Source organism: Misgurnus anguillicaudatus, chromosome 22 (assembly GCF_027580225.2).
Source record: "Misgurnus anguillicaudatus chromosome 22, ASM2758022v2, whole genome shotgun sequence".
Classification (NCBI taxonomy): Eukaryota; Metazoa; Chordata; class Actinopteri; order Cypriniformes; family Cobitidae; genus Misgurnus; species Misgurnus anguillicaudatus.
The window spans coordinates 25,914,737-25,934,250 of record NC_073358.2 but is presented as its reverse complement, the minus strand read 5'-3'; the positions used below and the strand labels follow the sequence as shown (position 1 = coordinate 25,934,250).

The following is a 19,514-nucleotide window of genomic DNA, read 5'->3' as shown; positions in this document are numbered from 1 at the left end:
ATGAATAAATGTGCTGAGGCAAAAATAAATATATTGAGACAAAACTGCATTTTGTGCCAAGCATAAAGAATTTACCATATCAACCCGAGTTAGTTCCACTTGATAAACTGCAAAACAGAGTTACTAGTTTGTAATCCACCATGAAGATCTTTAGATTAGAAAATAATAGTGTAACCATGTTTAATTTATTAATTTTAGTAAATGACAAAATCATATGAAAAAATCATTCAACTGTAAATTGTGTGTTATGAACTGTTACATTTACTACTTGAAAGATAATACTTGTTGATGTAAAAATAATGACCTGGAACCTCTCAGATGCCTTTTCAATGAAAGGAAAAAATGTATTGTATTGACATGATTTAAAGTCTTACTCATAACTGTGAGGTCTAAAATACATCACCTCCAGCTGCGTATTAGTGTCCATGTGCACTTAATTATTTTAGATATATTATTTGGTAAAACTTTGTTAGCCTATTGATTATCAAAAAATGAAATAAATTATTTTGTAAAAAAACAAAGCACACTCTTAAAAAACAATATTGAAGGTATAAACAGGGTTCTATATGGAAATACCATAGAAGAACCATTTTTGGCTCCCAACTTCTCAGTCAAAGTTTCTTAGACATATCTTTTCTTACTTTTATTGTATAGAACTGTGAAAAAAAACATTTTGCATCAAGAAGATTCTTGCGGATGTTAACGGTTCTTTATGAAAATATTCACCCTGACAAAGCACCTTGAAGCCTTTTTTAAAGAGTGTATGCTGATATTACTGAAATGATGTCATGATTTTACCTCTGTAGCCTGCTGGCAAGCACAGTCGCCCACTTGTGCTCATATAACTATAAGACACAAATTTATTTAAAGATTTTTTCTTTATTCTACAGTGCATGTCATTAATTCATTGCCACAAGACTGGCTTACTTGTTAAGATGTTTTATTAATAAATCTGATCAATGAAACTCAATCTTTTCCAAAATCTTTTTTAATGTTTTGTTTATTTAGCGAATTCTTCTGAAAATTCTGGATTAAGATCATCGGGCAGAATAGTTTTTTTAGATAAAAGTGGATACGATTCTGATGAGAGTACATTGCATTTACATTTTAATTATATTTATTCATTTAGCAGACGCTTTTATCCACAGCAGTAAAAAAAATTTGAGAGCATTTAACATTTTTGCTTTAAAGCTAACTATAAGTGTAGTTAATAAAGCAAAAGAAAGACAAGAATGAGCTAAATCAAGCAAAATGTCTATAAACAACAATGACGATTAAGTGTATTCATTCTCAAGATCACGGTCATGCCGTTGAATTCCGTTTCCAGAGAAATGTATAAGTTTTGCGGATCTCATCAACATTTAACATTTCTCAGTATACCGCCATGTAAAGTAAAGCTAAAATCAACTGTGTGCACTTGTTTGTAGGCTACTCACTCAGATGTTAATACAGACATCATGATCCAGTCGTGTTGAGGTCAGGTTGAGCACGCGGCACAGCAGGTGTGCAAGCTTCAAGCCTGTAGAGCTCACGAGCCGTCTCTCAGGCAGCCGAAAACCATAAGAGCGCCCCAGATGCACATAAGTGTCAATAGAGGAAATTGCTAATTGTCGTTAGACAAACGAGAACTGTGAAAAGTAATGAGGATAATCATAAAAAATCACAATTTAGAACCAAATCACGTTGAAAGAAGTGACATGTTGCCTTTATTTTCAAATCTTCATAGTCGTTGATTTATTGGAAGCCTTTGACAAAGACATTTAATATAAAGTAGAGTAACACGCGGGTTAAAGAAACTTTTGTTGGCTTTTTACTATAGGAATGTTCATGAAATCAACAGGCCACGTGTAAAAAAACAAAAAGGAACAATTGAACACACCTTCAAAGAACACAACAAATGGCCAATAATAATAATAATAATAATAACAATAATAATAATAGTATAATAATAATAATGATAACTATTATTATTATTATTATTATTATTATTATTATTATTATTGTGCAACTAAATGTTAATTATAAAAATGCATAAATAATCATAAAAACACATCGTCAAAAATAGAAAAATATGTTAACTAAATATTATTGCAATCTGCGAATCTTTTAGTAATGCAGTCCATTTTACAATGTTTCTGACAATGCACTCTGTAAGCACATCGCATCCACTAACTGTCGGCGACCGAAGAGTTAAAGGGAGGAGACGAAGCGTGTCACGCCTCATTGGGCAGATTATGTGCAGCAAACAAAAAGTGTGTATCTGGGTGCCACTCAGTCAGTGTATCGGCCCCATCTGCACGCCTCTCCACGCTCGCGAATCGTAAGACGGTCGGCAACACTGTCACTTTCAAAAGACGGGGAAATGTACTGACTGCACGGACACCACGCAAGGCACTGATCACGGACTTGAAGATATATTGACAGCAATTTCGAAGCCTTGTGGATTATTTTACCTTAGCACCATGGTGAGTAAGGTCAATTTTGCAATATAAACAACCGGAGGCTATTAATTCGCGGGACTATGCTGCGCCCAAGCAGCATCCTTTGAGCTCTGTTAAAATCCTGGCAGATGGAGAAGGGAGCGCACTGACTTACTATGCTATAGCCTACGTTTGGTCATTGAATCGGGGAAACTGGTTCAAACGTTATTACACTGCCATAAAGTTGAAGTGACAGCAAACCCGTTGGTAACAAAGAGCAATAAATTTCAGCCTGAAACGGGAGGTCAATGACTTCGTCTCCTCTATTTTAGAAATGCGCATATATTCGTGGCTCTATTATAGTATTTAGCTGAAATGCATATTCATTGGATCCTTTGTGTGATTCTGTGGAGTAAGAGTGCGACCTCACAATTACAAAAGGACAGGATCGTGAAAAGAAGGGCAAAATTCACACTAAGGCTTTTTTGTGGATGAAAGGAACTTTAGCATTTGTGTTCCGACAATACGAACGGGAGACAGACGGGTCGTATAAACCAGCATCTTCTTCACAAATCAATTTTACGCTTAAACGCTGCGCTTACTTTTCCCTGTTTTTTTGCATGTTTATGGGTTAGGTTGTGTTATGTTTGTTGTTAGGCATTTGTTATATTTTTCTTAAACTTTAAAAAATATGTTTGACATAAATGGGAAGGAAACAGGTGACCTACGTTGTTGACCCACGTAGCATCAGTCAGCTGAAAATGTGTAAAAAAAAGAGAGCGATTTAAAAAAATAGAAGTACAACATAATAATTCTTATAGTATTCATCCTCAAGATTTACAAATATGCGTACAACATCTACCCCTATTTCTGTCGTTGTATTGAAAACATGTTGTAATTTCATGATTTAATCGTAAAAGATGAGAATTCATTGGAAACACTAACAGCACGCGACCACTGTTAAAGTGACAATAAAACTTCTTATAAAAACAGACAAACACTGCTTGAAAGTTATCTAATAGTTGGCAAATCAGAAATTTTCAATTTTCACACATTTGTGGCACACTGCTAAAATCCTATGTTGTGTTTAACAAGTTGCACAAGTAAACTGCAATTGACGCGTAACAAAATAAGGAAGATTCGCTTCATTTGTAAATGTGCATTAGGGGTTTGGAGAAGAAAAATAATTAACTCCGCGTGCTGCCTTAATTAAAGTCTCAGAAGGAAAGTGCTGGATTATGCTAATGACTAGACATACGTTCCTTCTTGTATAATGAAGCTAAAGGTTAGCTAACATGAAATCAGTGACTCTGACAGTGCTTTAAAAATCAATTCGTTATGGTGTACAATTATAAATAGACTGAAAACTCCTCTAAAAAGATTTTCATCCAGGTCAAAATATTTAAAATCTTTTCAAAATTGCTAAGAGGACAAAAATATAAAAATACGAATGTGTATTAAGCTTGTTAATCGGTATGATAAATATTTATATTTTATAGATTTCTTACATACCTCTTATTTCTTTATAAAAAAATATTTTTTTACGGAATTACTGAAACCGGACATTTTATTGTATAATTTAAAATATAATCTAAATAGCACTGTATTACAGCATGTTACATTTCAATATTATATGAACTATAATTGATTATAAATATTGTAGCGAGGCTTAGTCTATGATTAGTTTAGTTTAGTTTTGTTATTTAATTGTAGTAGACTATTTTTATTCATCTTCAAATTTAGTTTTTGTTGACAATTCATGTTACAGAAGATGCCGTCTCTATTCACCAATATTAATTTGCTCGTATTGTTTTGCAGCAAATGATGGAGGAATGCAGTTCCCAGAGACTGGCCTGGGATGGCGACGCAAAGGCAATGCAGCAGTGTTTAACGGATATTTTTACCAGCGTCTACACAACCTGCGACATTCCAGAAAATGCCATTTTTGGCCCATGTGTTCTGAGTCACACTTCACTGTATGACAGCATCGCATTTATTGCACTGAAGTCCACAGACAAGCGAACGGCGCCTTACATATTCCGGGTATGATCAATTTGTTTGTGTGTATGTTTTCTGTAGCTGAAAGCCCGTTAAAATGCAGAACTAGACAGATTTTCTTCTTGGCAATTTAATGGCAATATTTTATTGTATACAGTAATGAATTGCTCACAGGTGTTTGGACTGTAATGTTCCAGCTGAATGTTAGAAGGAGACCGGAGTTGACTTTCTGACCGATTTACTGGTTTTGGGTACAGGTGGACACTTCTGCTGCCAACAGTTCCTCAGAAGGACTTATGTGGCTGAGATTGGTGCAGTCTGCGAGAGACAGAGATGAACAGAATTTAGAGGCCTATGTGAAGAACGGCCAGCTTTTCTACAGGTCACTGAGGAGAATAGAGAAAGATGAAGAGCTCCTGGTGTGGTACGGCAAGGATCTTATCGAGCTGCTGCTCCTAAGTACAGGGAGAAACCATGTCAAAAATAAAGGTAAACATTTGTGCCATTTCAAAAAGAGTGGTTGCATAACAATGTTAGTTGCATAATTATTAAATTAAAATAAAATAAATTGTAAAATAATGTAATTAAATTAGTTGTGTCTGACAGATGTGTTAATTAAATTAGACTAGATTTAAGACATTTTTTAAATGTCACCATCAAATTTTCATCACATAATCATTATTATGTTTCAGTTTGTTGACACCTTTCTTGATATTTTTCTTTTTCTTTATTCTCTGTTGCAGGAACTTCACCCTTTTTGTGTCCAGACTGTAGCCAGCGTTTTCAGTTTGAGTTTCCCTTTCTGGCTCATCTAAGGTTCCGCTGCACTAAGAGGCTACAAAGCATGGGAAGCCCAGAAGAGGAGGCCAGAGATACAAGTGACCAGGCTAGTCTACCTCCTGCCAGGTCCAGTCCCAAGCTGGGCCGATCTGATGGCTTTTCCAATCCGCAGGACGGAAAACCATCCACAGACTTCCATAATCTTGCCAGGGATTTAGAGAATAATAGAACCAGTCCACCAAGCGACAAAGAGGCTGAAATCCTGAGCGAGAACTCTGGAAAGCGCAAGTTCTCTGACATGGAGGACAGCAGGAATTGTGGATTATCCCGGCCTCTCAAGTCCAAAGAGGAGTTGGCCAACTCGGCACAGCAGTACCGTGGTGTGTACGGTCTGGAAGAGAGCAGGCGGGCTTACTCTCCTTCTGTTACGGAGACAACAGAAACCAAGAGAAGCGCGTTTACAGAGGTCAAAAAGTCACCTCAGAGCTTAAAGCACAGTGGCAAAAACTCCAGCAACTCTGAGAACAAGGAGGTTGGTCGGCCCAGCAGCAACCCGACTGAAAAGCACCTAAACATCAGACAGGTTCTCAGCGAGACTCAGCCCCCGCAGTCCAGAATGGAGACCTCATCAATTGGCAGTGCTTTCACTTCGGTGCCCCAGCAGGGCGATGGTGGATCGGTGAGAAAGAGTGCCTTTAGCCAGCCGTCTCGCACCTTCTCACAGCTATCACCTCTTGTCATGGCACCCAAGCTTCTGCCGGCAGTAGACTGCCATCCTGCAGTGGGTGACACTGTCTCTTCCAGTAGACTTTACCAGGCGGACCACCTCGCCGCAAAGCTCCAGGGCTCAGAACTAGGCAGCAACTGCCCTGTGCCGGGTGGGATGGCAAAACAGAACCCTTTCCTTTATGCCACAGCTTTCTGGCCCAAGGCCTCAGGCCCCATCCAGCTGCAGATGCCCTCTGCTCTTACGCTACTGCCCCCTTCGTTCACTTCTCTTTGTCTACCTGCCCAGAACTGGTGTGCCAAGTGCAATGCCTCCTTCCGCATGACCTCTGACCTAGTCTACCATATGCGCTCGCACCACAAAAAGGAATATTCAATGGAACCGCTGGTTAAAAGAAGGAGAGAAGAAAAGTTAAAGTGTCCAATCTGTAATGAATCTTTCCGGGAGCGGCACCACCTTTCCCGGCACATGACCTCTCACAACTAAGTTTTTAAGGATTAATTTTTTTTCAGTTTTTCCTACTTTCTTTTTATCTTGGTGAAGGAGAATTTCCAATTTTGTATCAAAAGGGAATACGGTTAATCTGGAAGAGTAATTTGTTCTCGATTTAAAAAGACGTTGTTGTTTGATTTCTTCAAATGTCATGTTTTTGTGTATGAAGATACATTTTGACTTATTGTAAAAACCTAAAATCTATTTATTATATGAAGCACTTATTATTTGAAAAAGGGACAATATTAATGTAAGTGTACTTTGAACTCTGTACATATTAATGTATAATGTACATAAATCAAGATGCAGATTCATTTCTTTGAGAGTTATTCAATGACGTTATCTCTATATGCATATGAGGATATTGAAAACTGGGAATATGATGTGTATTTAAGAGTGCATGTAAATTATAGCTACTGGTTTAAAATGCATTCTATTTGAAACCATGTAAATACTTGTTTTGTTTGAATACAAAGTGTAATATTTTGTGTCTGTGAAGAATAGATCAGTGTTTCTTCCTTTTGCTGAAATTTACTATTTGATAGTTTATCTAATCATGTTGAATGCTTTGACAATAAAATAGCTTTATTTTCATCTGACTGTGTGCTTAACTCTGTCTGAATATAAATTAATTTGAAATAATAAAGCAAATAGCGGAGATTACGAGTCATATGACCTTTAAAAAGAAAGCAAAGACGCTATATATTTAGATTTGTGGGTGGTTTTCATTGCAGATCATAATGTAAACAAGTAATCTTTTATCATTTTGCGTCTCATTGATTCAGTTCCTACGTCTCACACACGCAATTTTAATTCACAAAGAAATTGCCTTTGACATGCAAACAGTTCATTTTAATTGGCAATTGTATTAGACATCATATAAAACGTGTTTAAGCGACGGTATCCTAAAATATTAAATTCAAAATTCATTGACCTTGTAACCTTGGTCGATCACTAAAATCTTTCGCGTTTCTGTCTGGTTTAATACTTAAAATATTTATCGTAATATATATTAGATTTTTGTAAGGAAATAATCATCATAATAAAATTATGATTATAGCTAATAATAATTAATTAAAAACAAACGACATTTCCACTAATATATTCTCGATTAATGTAAAATAGCGAAATGCCAAGAAACGTGTTTAATTTAAAAACGGCATGCCTAAAGATTAAATTCACCCCAAGATGCGCACTCTTTATTTTTAGTGTCACAATACGATTGGATACTTTTTGGTGTGTTTGTTTTAAGCCTACGCTTTGTTATAAACATCCAGTAAACGAAATGCTTCAGGAAATCAAATGTTATTTGAGTCCATCTTTTTATTATTAGCCTTGAAAAGATAAATACGGAAAAAAATACTAAACCGCCTAGCTGCTGTAATGTTACAAAGGTTTACTGTCTCAGACAAAAACCACAAACGCCTTCTCTTAATTAAAATGATATAACCCGGATTTCGACATTTATTACATAGCCTATTTATAGGGTCACATGTAGCCTACAACAATAAAACATAAGAATTAAAACCTTAAGCGCTTTGAATTTAAACGTCACAGTCAGCCGTGATTTGCGGTGGCTGTTTAACAACAACAGTAGACAATGAAACAACACATTATGCTTTGTTTTTACATTTCAATCATATGTTTTACCAACTATAAATTATTATCAGAACTTACAATGTCTCTTGAAACCAAAAAGCTGTGTGGAAGCAGGACAAAAATAGCTCAACAGTGACACCAAGCTTTTATAATAAAAATGTCAACCCAATCGGGATTTTTAATAGTGGATTGTGCTTTCCCGCAATAGCAGGGCCTTAGTGCACCACCTAACGGTCGATAGAGGGATTAAAGCGACCAAACTTTAATCCGGCAGTTTATTAACATTAATGGGTACTTAAAAAAACGAGAAAGACAAAAAGAAATAAAAGAAAAAGAAATTCATCAAAAATGGAGAGGGCTAAAATATTTACAAAATAAACACACACTAGTAGGTTATCATATCATTTAATCTGAAAGCATGCAGTGTAAACACATTACATTTGAAATGTTACCTTTCCTAAGCATACAATGAAATAATTGTATCCAAAACATGAGGTAATGGACTGGGCGATGATGATAGTCACTTATACTTAGTAAAGATATTTATTGCCTGACTCATGTTTGTGGTTGAAGCGATCTGTGCCTTCATAAGCTCCAGTTTCATTTGTCACTGTATCACTCAGCACCCCAGGTCAGGCTTAGTTTATACCCTTCTCACACATGGCCAATGCGGTCACCCTTGGCTAACCTAGCTGGCCCGCTTCTCATACTTTATGCGTGATTGCGTCCCATGGTGAACCTCTCTTTCCTGCATCTGTCTCTTCCCTTCATCTTTCTGTTGTTCTGTAACATCTTGTCAGTGGGGCCCTTGAATCAAAATAGGTCTGCGTGAGACACATAGATCAGTAACTGTATTTATAGATTATTCACATTAAGGATGCAGTGATATACGAGATCTGAGAAGAATGAGAAAGCCAAATGCATGATTTATAACTGCTGATTTTTATTTGTAATTACATTTTAATTTTTTTAAAACCAAAAACCAAAAACAGCCTCTCTTTATTTTGTTTTGTTTCTGTGCATTAGGTTTGTACATATATAAGTAATATTTAAACAAGAAGCACCAAACAACAGCTTGCTCGAGTTATTTTAAAGCATTACACATTCAATCTTCCTCTGCGCTGACATGTACAAATTTACACTTAGTGTTCACTTCAAAGACGAACATATCCGCTTTATATGCATGCTTTTGCACTTACAATGCTCTCTATATTCCTCAACTGTTTGTACCTGTCTTGTATGGATCTGCGTTGCAGATTCTGTGCATTGCTGTGAGTAATAGACAGATCTCAGAGCAGGCAAGTATTTAGACTGCACCTGTCACTCCTCTTCAAAGTTCTGCCCTTCATATATCAAACACTAAATCTTCAACCAAAGAGAAACCGCTTAAAATTAATAGATTTGAGCTATCTCGGGATATCAGAGCTCTGTGTCCTTGGTTTGTATAACTTAGAAAACATTCGAGTACAGAATGTGTTTTAATTTTTTATATTTTCTCATGTTTGTTTTAAGTAATGCATTTTGTCATAAAAATTAGTTTCTGGTTAACATATTTCATGTATATGAAACCATACTCACTTTAGAAAGCATTTAAACAAGCAAACCTCTGATTCACACTCCACAATTATAGTTACCTGAGCACGCAGGTGTCAGTAGCTCAGTCACTAACAATGTCAGACACAGCTGTCATTCACTTTACCAATGCTACAGGCTAAACCGCAATCAAACATAAATAATGCAACTGCACCACGTGCATGACTGTTAATATAGGCAACAGCACCTTCACATTATCACAGTTGGGTCATGCAGGGCCATGACATGCATGTGATTAAAAACAACAAGCTTTACTAAAAGCGACAACATATTTTTTCAGGACTGACACCGATGTTTCATTTTTCACGGCGCATATGGATGCATCTTTCATTTATTTGCAGACACAAGCCACTTTAAGCATTTTGCCCTGAAGGTAAAATATAGACCTTCGGAAATCCACTGTAAAACTACACCTAACTAATCTTTCAACGCTGCACAGGCATTTCGAATGTCCGGCTCTGATTACTGCATCGCCTCTGAGCCAAAGCAGTCAGGTAGGGCTAAAGGTGGATTTATGCCAGGGGAAGTGTACAGGAAACTCCCCCCTGATTGGTGTGGAGGGGAATGGTGACTGTTTGTTGGTTTTACTAGATAGGAATAAAGTCCAGAAATCGGGGGGAGGATGAGAACACTTCAAAAGATGCATTTCTCTGTTCCACAGTGAGGGATATGGGCCTACATCAGAGAGCCAAGCAATTTCCGTAGCCTCAACTCTGACCTGGAGGAATGGAGGGTGAAGCAAAAAGCCTGGCATACAAACGAAGATGTATAGATCGCAGAGAGAAGCAGATGTGGATGGGGATAATGTATTGGAACAGGAATGTTGTTTCAGAAAGTTTTTCAGAAGGCGGTCAAGGAGAGACCATCTTAACGATGGGGGGGTAAATGTTTCAGTTGCATAGTTTTAGAAAAAAGTTGAAAAATTGTATCATTCCCTCTAATAACAATGCAGAATAATAATAACTGGTAATCATTTTTAAAATTAACTAAATCTTCACCATCACCAAATTAGCCAACTTGAGTACGAATATGTACGAATTCTTGTCAGACCAGGCTGGGTGGTAACAGTGACACAGATTTGCAGCAGACACCTTTTAAAAAATAGTTATAAATACATTTATTGTGCTATTCAAATTCATTTATGTAGAAAAATGTTATGCCATCATCACATCCCCATCCAAGCTTTATCAAAAATGTAAATAAAGCTATTTAAAGGTGCAGTGTGTAATTTTTAGAAGGATCTCTTGACAGAAATGCAAAATAATATACAAAACTATATTATCAGTGGTGTATAAAGACCTTAATATGTGTTTATTACCTTAGAATGAGACGTTTTTATCTACATATATCGAGGGTCCCCTTACATGAAAGTGACTATTTTGTGCCGCCATGTTTCTACATAAACCCTTAATGGACACACTTTTTTTACTAAGTTGTCTCAGATGACATGTTTGTCCAGTGGCGGCTGCCGTAGCTTCTCTATGTGATTAAAAAAACGAGGGGTTAGCAGTGGACTGAGCCATTCATCAGCACCTCACCACTTACACACTGCACCTTTAATAGGTAAATTGCAACATGATCTCACGTAAAGTCGTGTTATAGTCACAAAAAAATTGATTAATTTATTTGTTTCCATGGCATGAAATTCAGCTTCTCTCATGCCTTAAGCACGAATGTCTTTTTTGTGTCACTCGTATGAATTTCTATAAAGAGTTTTTCGTGTCCGTGGCACAACTTTCTTTTCGTGTCATTTTATGTATTGTTTTATCTTTCTTTCCTAATTTAAATCATTGTCGCTTTGGGTTGGGGTTAGATTTGGGGAATGGGTTAGAATCTACTTTTATGTATTGGTTTTTACATGTTTTTCTTCCGCTTTTAAAACCTCGCCTGGAGTTGGGATTTGGGTTAGGATGTCTCAAAATGTAACAGAAAGTGATTTTAACTCCAACCCCAATCGACAATGGTAAGAAAATAGGACAAAAACAATGAGAAAACAATTTATAAAATGACACGAAAAAGAAAGTCGTGCAACGGACACGAAAAACTATTTATAGAAATTTGTGCGAGTGAGACGAAAAAGACATTCGTGCTCAAGGCACGAAAAAAGCATAATTTCGTGCCATGGACACAAATAAATTAATCAAATTTTGGGTGACTATAACACGACTTTCCATGAGATCAGTCTGGTAAATAAACATATGAAACCATTTAAACAAATATTGTATGTCCAGATTTATTAGCAGAAACATATCTGGGGATTTTATACCCTAAAGCAAAGTACACAAAATGTATAGTCAGTCAGGGCTGGAAATGGCAGAAACTCACTAGGGGACTCTAACTGGGAGGGGGGATGTTAGATGACTTCTTAGACGGGTTTAAAATAACAAGACATTACAATTTTTATGTTTCCTATTATATGTTTTAAAAAATTAAGTCAAATACTGTGAAAATTTGAGGAAAAGGGTGAAAATTTTTATATTTAGTGAAATAAGAGGAAAAATCTAAAATGAAACAGATATAAACGTCATAGAGACAAACTTGATGATGTATTATAAAAAAAATAGTTGCAATTTAAAAAATCATCATGGGGAGTAATTTAAATGACATTAGGTTTTTTAATTATAATTCCTTTTCAATTCCATTATTGTTTTTATTCTTAAACTACATTCCCCCTTGAAATTCACCCCCCAGACTCCGTCCCCCCGTGTTCTCCCCATTTCCAGCCCTGAATATCGTATACATAAGTGCACCCTGCCTGTAAAAGCTGAACATTTTTGTGATCTACTTTTACATACTATAAAATCATCCTTCAAAATGCAAAAAACATTTTGTGAAAATAACGTAATAAATTAAAAGTGGGGGGACGTATTAATAAGTTGGCAATGCTCTTTGCCACGGGTTTCCAACCTTTTTGTGGGCAAGGGCTACCACAACAGAAAAAACAATCTGGAGGGTTACTTTTTGATATAGTCTATTCAAAACATTTTTGTTTTACTTATTTTATTTTACTTGTTGATATGTTTTATCTGATATCTTTAATATTGAGTAACGCCATGTCAAAGACTGAAATTAAAGCAAAATCAATTATTGAAATCAAACTTTGATGCTCCTAATCTCATAACTATATTATATTATGAGACTGTAAGTGAAAGTGACATGATTGTCAAGTACTACAAAACTCGAAATGTGACCTCTGTTTTTAACCTATCCCAGTGAGTAGTAAACACATGCACTACAATTCATGAACACACACAGACACACACGGAGCAGTGGGCAGCTAACACTCCAGCGCCTGGGGAGCAATCGGATCTTGAAAAACATGCCGTGCTCAAGGGCACCTCAGTCACAAAGGGTCACAAATATATTAAACATAGACTAACAAAAACCTGAAACACTCTTAAGTAGGGTTATATTAAACTCAATGGGGCGGTTTCCCGGACAGGGTTTATCCTAGTCCCAGACTAAGATGTGTGTTTGAGTGCCTTATTTTTAAAACACCTTGTACTGACAAACCTTAACATATATCTAAACCCTGTCTGGGAAAACGCCCCTTAATCTTGTTGCATCTTTTTTGGTCCCATAGTACTTTGATACATGCATTATAACCTTCTCTGTAAGCTTGATTGATGATTTTATTTTTGTAAGTTATATCAAATCAAACTGATCAAATGAAGATATTCTGACGATTTAGATGACACAATTTCATTACATTTATTGACATAATACAAAAATCAAACTATAACAGACATCAAATTACAACAGTTTCACAATTGCCCACTCTACATAACTATATGTACAAGAAATACGAAAGAGGCCCCATGAAGAGCTTTAATAGCTTAGAAAAGCCCATTGGATGATCCAGTTAATCCTCCAGTGAAGTGCTGCACCAACAGATAACACATCATGTAATGATACACTGGAGCAGTACCCTTTAAAAAACCTCCTAATGTGTATATTTAGGTACATGTACCTTATATACAGACATTCTTTCAGTACAACAGTGGACTTTTTAAAAGGGTACCACCCCGGTGAAAGCTTTTGTACTTTTTTCTGAGACTGCACTTATTGACACCTTTCAAGTGTTCATTGGTAACCTCGAACTATCTAATGAGGAGAAAGTAGATCCCCTTGTTTGTTTATACCCATGCCAAATCTGTCAGTAGGTACCGATCTCTCTCCATTGGCAGTGTCTTGTCATTGGTTGCAGTGCTCATTGACAGACAGCTCTGTCTGTAACAAGCGAACAGGTGCTTCTTTGTTCCTCACCAAATGGCCTCAGACAGTTTGCAAAAACACACTGACTTTCTCACACATGAATGGTGAACTACTTTGTCCAAAGCAAATGTTTAGATCGATGCACAGATTAAATGCCTGTTTGAACTGAGGGCTTGTTTAAAATGCGTGGCCACTTTGCTCCAGCTTTTAGAAATGGGAGAAGGGAACAGGGTGAGAATCTTTGACCCTTGAGCACAGCTTAAAAATGTATCTCTGCCTTAAAAAAAGCTCAAAAAACTACTTTCCTGTTCTGCCTTGCTGTGGTGGAATGTTTGGATGACTGTGGGCACGTTTGCAAGGACTAATGTTAAGAAGCGTTTCTGGGGTCATAGCACATACACCCCTCAAGCAAATTAAAATCCTCTTGCCATACTGCGTTTCAAAAATAAATATAAGTGATTCCCAGAGTGGTCTGCAAAGTGCTTGTGTTTAAGAAATCCTGGGAAAAAACTGGAATTAAAAAAAAGTTGTTTTAAAGCGGACCTATACATCAATGTTAATATTTGGCCAAGGGGGTACATTTACCCGGTTCTTTAACAGCTGATTGTCTTTACTGCTCCCCCTATGTGGGTGATTCTCACGAAACCATTGAAACACCACGGCACTAATGATTTTAGCTTTAAAATGTGTAATATAGTAACATTAAAAAACATCAGAATTAACACAATACTGTGTTCTACCTTGCACAATGTGTGATTTCAACATAAGAATTTTTTAATTGTAAATTTTATCTAATTTTCTGCTGAAATTCTCATTACCGCAATGTGTCCGGCTGTGTTTGAACATGCGTTATGTTGTAATTTAATCAAATTAACACAAAAATATTAAGAAAAAAAATAAATGGATGTTTTGCTAGACTACTTTAGATGACAGAAAAAATATTTACTGAATATTCATGTATAATAATAATGAAGAAAAATTAGGAAAATGATGTGTCCATGCCTGATGTTCTCATCCTCATCAACACTTTTTGAGAACAGTTTAAGCACACATACAGAATTTTAATAAAGTTTGATTTTGAGTGACCAAGCACATGGACCAGTTACTTCAAGATGGCTACCAGGTAAGATAATTTTTTTACAGTTAATTTGAAAAATTGTCTTTTCAGAATGCTTACACGACATTTTGATTATCATTACCGCAACAGATGCTTATTAAATGTTAATTTAATTAATAGAAGCATAATACTTTGATTTTAAATGCATGTGCAGAATCTCCAAATTATGTTCTTTCAGGTTTGTCATGTCATTTTGAAAATATGTCAGTGTTGATGTTTTCTGACTGTTGCGGTAATTAGATTTTTTAGGACTAATTTTTTAAATTATGTTACAAAAAGTGTTAAATGATAAGTAAAAGTTTTTAAATTAATGTTCCCCTTTACTCCAGACTTTGTTTTTCAATGTCTGGTGGGAAAAAAAGTAAATTTAAGCAATTTTTACATTTTCATGCTTGACATTTTTAAAACCAAGTTTTCGTGAGAATCACCCATGTACTCCCTACTATACAACAAATCATGCAATTTATATAATATTTTACTTTTAATACATTCAATACTTTTATATACAAATAGCTTAAGAAGCATCACCTCTTAAGAAAGAGACAGTTCAACCAAAATCGATAAAATAATTGAGCAGCTGTAAGTCAGATAGTCTTATAGGGATAGTTCACCCAAAAAATGGAAATGATGTCATCATTTACTGATCCTCGTGTTGTTTTAAACCTGTATGAATTTATTTTTTCTGATGAACACAAAAGAAGATAATTAAGAAATTATGGTAAACACACAGCATACACTCACCTAAAGGATTATTGGGAAAACCTGTTCAATTTCTCATTAATGCAATTATCTAATCAACCAATCACATGGCAGTTGCTTCAATGCATTTAGGGGTGTGGTCCTGGTCAAGACAATCTCCTGAGCTCCAAACTGAATGTCAGAATGGGAAAGAAAAGCAATTTTGAGCGTGGCATGGTTGTTGGTGCCAGATGGGCCGGTCTGAGTATTTCACAATCTGCTCAGTTACTGTGATTTTCACGCACAACCATTTCTAGGGTTTACAAAGAATGGTGTAAAAAGGAAAAAACTTTCAGTATGCAGCAGTCCTGGGCCAAAATGCCTTGTTGATGCTAGAGGTCAGAGGAGAATCAAGCTGATAGAAGAGCAATTTTGACTGAAATAACCACTCATTACAACCGAGGTATGCAGCAAAGCATTTGTGAAGCCACAACACGGACAACTTTGAGGCAGAACAGCAGAAGACCCCACTGGGTACCACTCATCTCCACTCCAATAAGAAATAAATGATGACATAATTTTCATTTTTGGGGAACTATCCCTTTAACACTATCCAGACACTGTTGTTTTTGTGGCACTACCTGAAAACGTACATAAGTAATGATTAACACTCACTTGTTATTGGCTAAATGTTGGTTCACTCAAATCTAACTAACAAACCAGAGAACACAGGTAGAAATGTTGGCGCTGTGTCAAAAAAGTGCAGGGGACAGAATCCCCCCTCTTCCCCCATGACTGCTACACCCCTGGGAACACTGTCATATGTTTAGATTTTTACCAGACACCTCAAGTTCTTACAGCATCTTAAGTTACTTTTGTGAAGTAAGCCTCCAGACATTTTAATTTTAAAGGAATGTGTCCTGAAAACATTACAGTCTTAATCACTAGATAAATGATCCAGACAGGGAGGTCTGTGAAGTAGTTTCTTCTTTGTTTCACTTGCTGCACAACATGGATTGATCACTTCAATGTAAACAGTACAGATCTGTTTACCTCCCAAATTGTAAAGGCAATTCATTTGTGTTGGAAGCTCCAGTATAACTGTGAGGTAATACCCAGATGCATAAACACTGATGACCCTGATTGATTCATCAACGATCCTGGCTTTTAACAACTTTGTAGTTTCATGCAGCTCTTGCTTTCTGAGGGAAAAATCATTTGTTTTGGCACTGGCAGTTGTTATCTGGACATTAAACCTTAAGTAAAAGGGATGGAAATGAGTTTGCTATGAGCTTCAAATCTCATGTTGCTCTCGCAATTTCTTTCATTCTGGATTCCTCTTTGCCCTTTTGGGGACCTGTTAAATGCACCCCAGAAAAAGCAATTACGTCCTTCTTTCAAACACACACTAAGTATGTGCTATGTCACGTTCGAATTTCTATGTTATGATTTGACCTTACACAGCATCTACACTGGACGCGAATGACATGACGTGACAAAAGACAATGGAACTCGCTAAGAAATGACTAAAAAACAAAGTATAGATGTCCACACTTTAAATTCTGCTGGGTTATGTTTAACCCAATTCTGGGTAAATATTAGACAGAACAAATGTTGGGTTAAAAAAATAAACCTATGCGGGGTTGTTGTTAACCCAACCATGAGTTGAAACAACCCAGCATTGCGTTGAAACAACCCAGCATAGGTTTTGTCCAATATTTACCCAGCATTGGGTTAAAAGTAATAGAATTTAGAATGCAGATGTCCCAAGTCTTGCAAAGTAATTATTTAAATTTGATTATACCTTCACCTGAGACATCATCTGTCCTCTCATTTTTAAAATGCTTGCTATGCCCCTGCCCTGTATGTTCCTACACTGTAAAAAAATCTTTTCTAATTTTTTTGTATAATCAACTCAGAATTACTCAGAAGTCATTTCACCGTACTATTATTTATCTTTACAAGAGATGAGTTGATACAACTTATAAAACGAAGTTGACATATTTCAACTATATTTTATAACAACTCATCTCTAGTCAAGATAAATAATAGTAAGTTGAAATGTCTTGTAAATCTAAGGCAGTGCTTCTCAAATAGTGGGGCGGGACCCCCAGGGGGGGCTCGAAGCGACACCGGGGGGGCGCGCGAGACCCCGGGGAAAATACTTTTTCAGGAAGTGATTTTTTTTGCACCGTCACTTAGAGACATTACACCCCAATCACGTTGATAAGCCGCTTGAGTTTTTTATTATTATTTATTGATTATATTTAATTTAATTTTTCAGTATCAAATGGTCAAAAAATATTATACTTTAAATAAGGATTGATTTTTTTATTTCAGGCAAATTGATGCATTTTTAAGTCTTTTCTGTTACAGACTAAAAAACAATGTTAATAAAGTTATTCTTTGTTGTAAGTTGATTGATTTTTTTTTTTTTGTGTTTTCTTTAATGTTAATAAAGATACAATGTTTTGCAGATGTGCAATTTTATAGACAAATTATACTATTTACAGTCACGGCAGAGAGTTGGGGGGGCGCAAAATGTTCACTTCTTCCTAGGGGGGGCCTGACAGAAAATAATTGAGAAGCACTGCCCTAAGGGGACATGGAGCAAAAATTAAATAAAGTTTAGTTTGGCGTGCACACATGAAACTTTCGCGTGCGCACGTGAAACTTTCGCTTTTACGCGCGCACGCAATAGTTTTTACTGAAAGTTTCACGTGAGCACGCAAAACTAAACTTAAAAAAAAAAATCTGCAAACTACACAATCAGAACTCGATACGTATTTCTGAAGGAGGGACTTCATAAAACAAGGAAAACATCAGCCCATTTCAGGAGAGTGAAAACAGCGCTATACAGATAAGTATCGCGTTTTTTACACATGAAACATGAACACATGTTATATTGCACACTGTAAACACAATCAAAGCTTCAAAAACACAGAAAGAACGGGACCTTTAATGTCTGCATGTTCTTGCTCAAGAATGACAGTAGCTGTATCATTTATACTGTGAAGAACTGGAGAAATATTAAAGATTTAAATGAATTTATACGTTGTTTGGCTAAAAGTAAGTGTGTTCTCTCAATCTAAAATGAAAGTAAAGATAACAACTGTGAGTCCGCTAGCGCCCTCTGCAGGCATTTGTTATAATAGAATAGATAATGCTGTTTTTTATTACATAGCCCAGCAGGCAGTGTTCACTTGGATTTTATTACCAAAAAATATAAAATTTCTTCATTATCAATTACCAAAATAATTACATTAGTTAAAACATTTTAAAAATTATGTGATTTCAGCTTCCTATTCATATATTTTATCATTGAGGATTTTTTGAAAAGTAAAAAAATCTCATCTCATCTCGTTCTCTTAGTTCTACTGGTTCATGGCACTATAGCAATCATGAGTTTGACACCGAGGGAACACACGTACATTTATGAAGTTCAGTTTTGTACGACCCCAAAAGATACAACATTTCAATGTGTTGCATACCCATAAAGTTCCAAAAAATAACTTTTAAGGGGACCACCCAAGTGACATAAAAGTTTTTTTCTGGAAGTGTATACCTTAAAACCACTTTAAAAGAACACATCAAATTCAGACTGCAAAGTATTTCTTTTTGTAAAGGCACAAGAAGAGACATGCAGGCGTACACCTATGGCATTGCCAGACAATTTGGCATAATAAATGATATATTACATATATAATTTATATTCTAAAACTAATTATTTAATAATTAATTAATAATCCCTATAGCAATTAGTAGTAAAAGACAGTTTTAAAATCAAACATAGGTGAAGTCATAATATCATATTATGGAGTAATACTTACAAATGGGATTTAAAAAAATGTAAAACAGGTAGCATTTAATAACTCATGTTTAAAATAATGTACTG

General features: G+C 35.9%; 1 protein-coding gene across 1 annotated transcript; it reads left to right on the top strand.

Annotated features, from left to right (window-relative positions):
* Positions 1-2,254: 2,254 nt before the first annotated feature.
* Positions 2,255-7,016, top strand: prdm8b (PR domain containing 8b). The gene is made up of 4 exons (XM_055199904.2): positions 2,255-2,465; positions 4,239-4,463; positions 4,676-4,907; positions 5,162-7,016. Exons 1-4 carry the CDS (start codon positions 2,463-2,465, stop codon positions 6,409-6,411), a joined length of 1,710 nt encoding a protein of 569 aa, XP_055055879.1. The 5' UTR covers positions 2,255-2,462; the 3' UTR covers positions 6,412-7,016.
* Positions 7,017-19,514: the final 12,498 nt, after the last annotated feature.

Excerpts from the sequence above, each read along its gene's own strand:
- prdm8b (XM_055199904.2), top strand. Across the intron at positions 4,464-4,675 it reads CGGCGCCTTACATATTCCGG|GTGGACACTTCTGCTGCCAA; the intron begins GTATGATCAATT and ends TTTTGGGTACAG. Across the intron at positions 4,908-5,161 it reads AAACCATGTCAAAAATAAAG|GAACTTCACCCTTTTTGTGT; the intron begins GTAAACATTTGT and ends TCTCTGTTGCAG.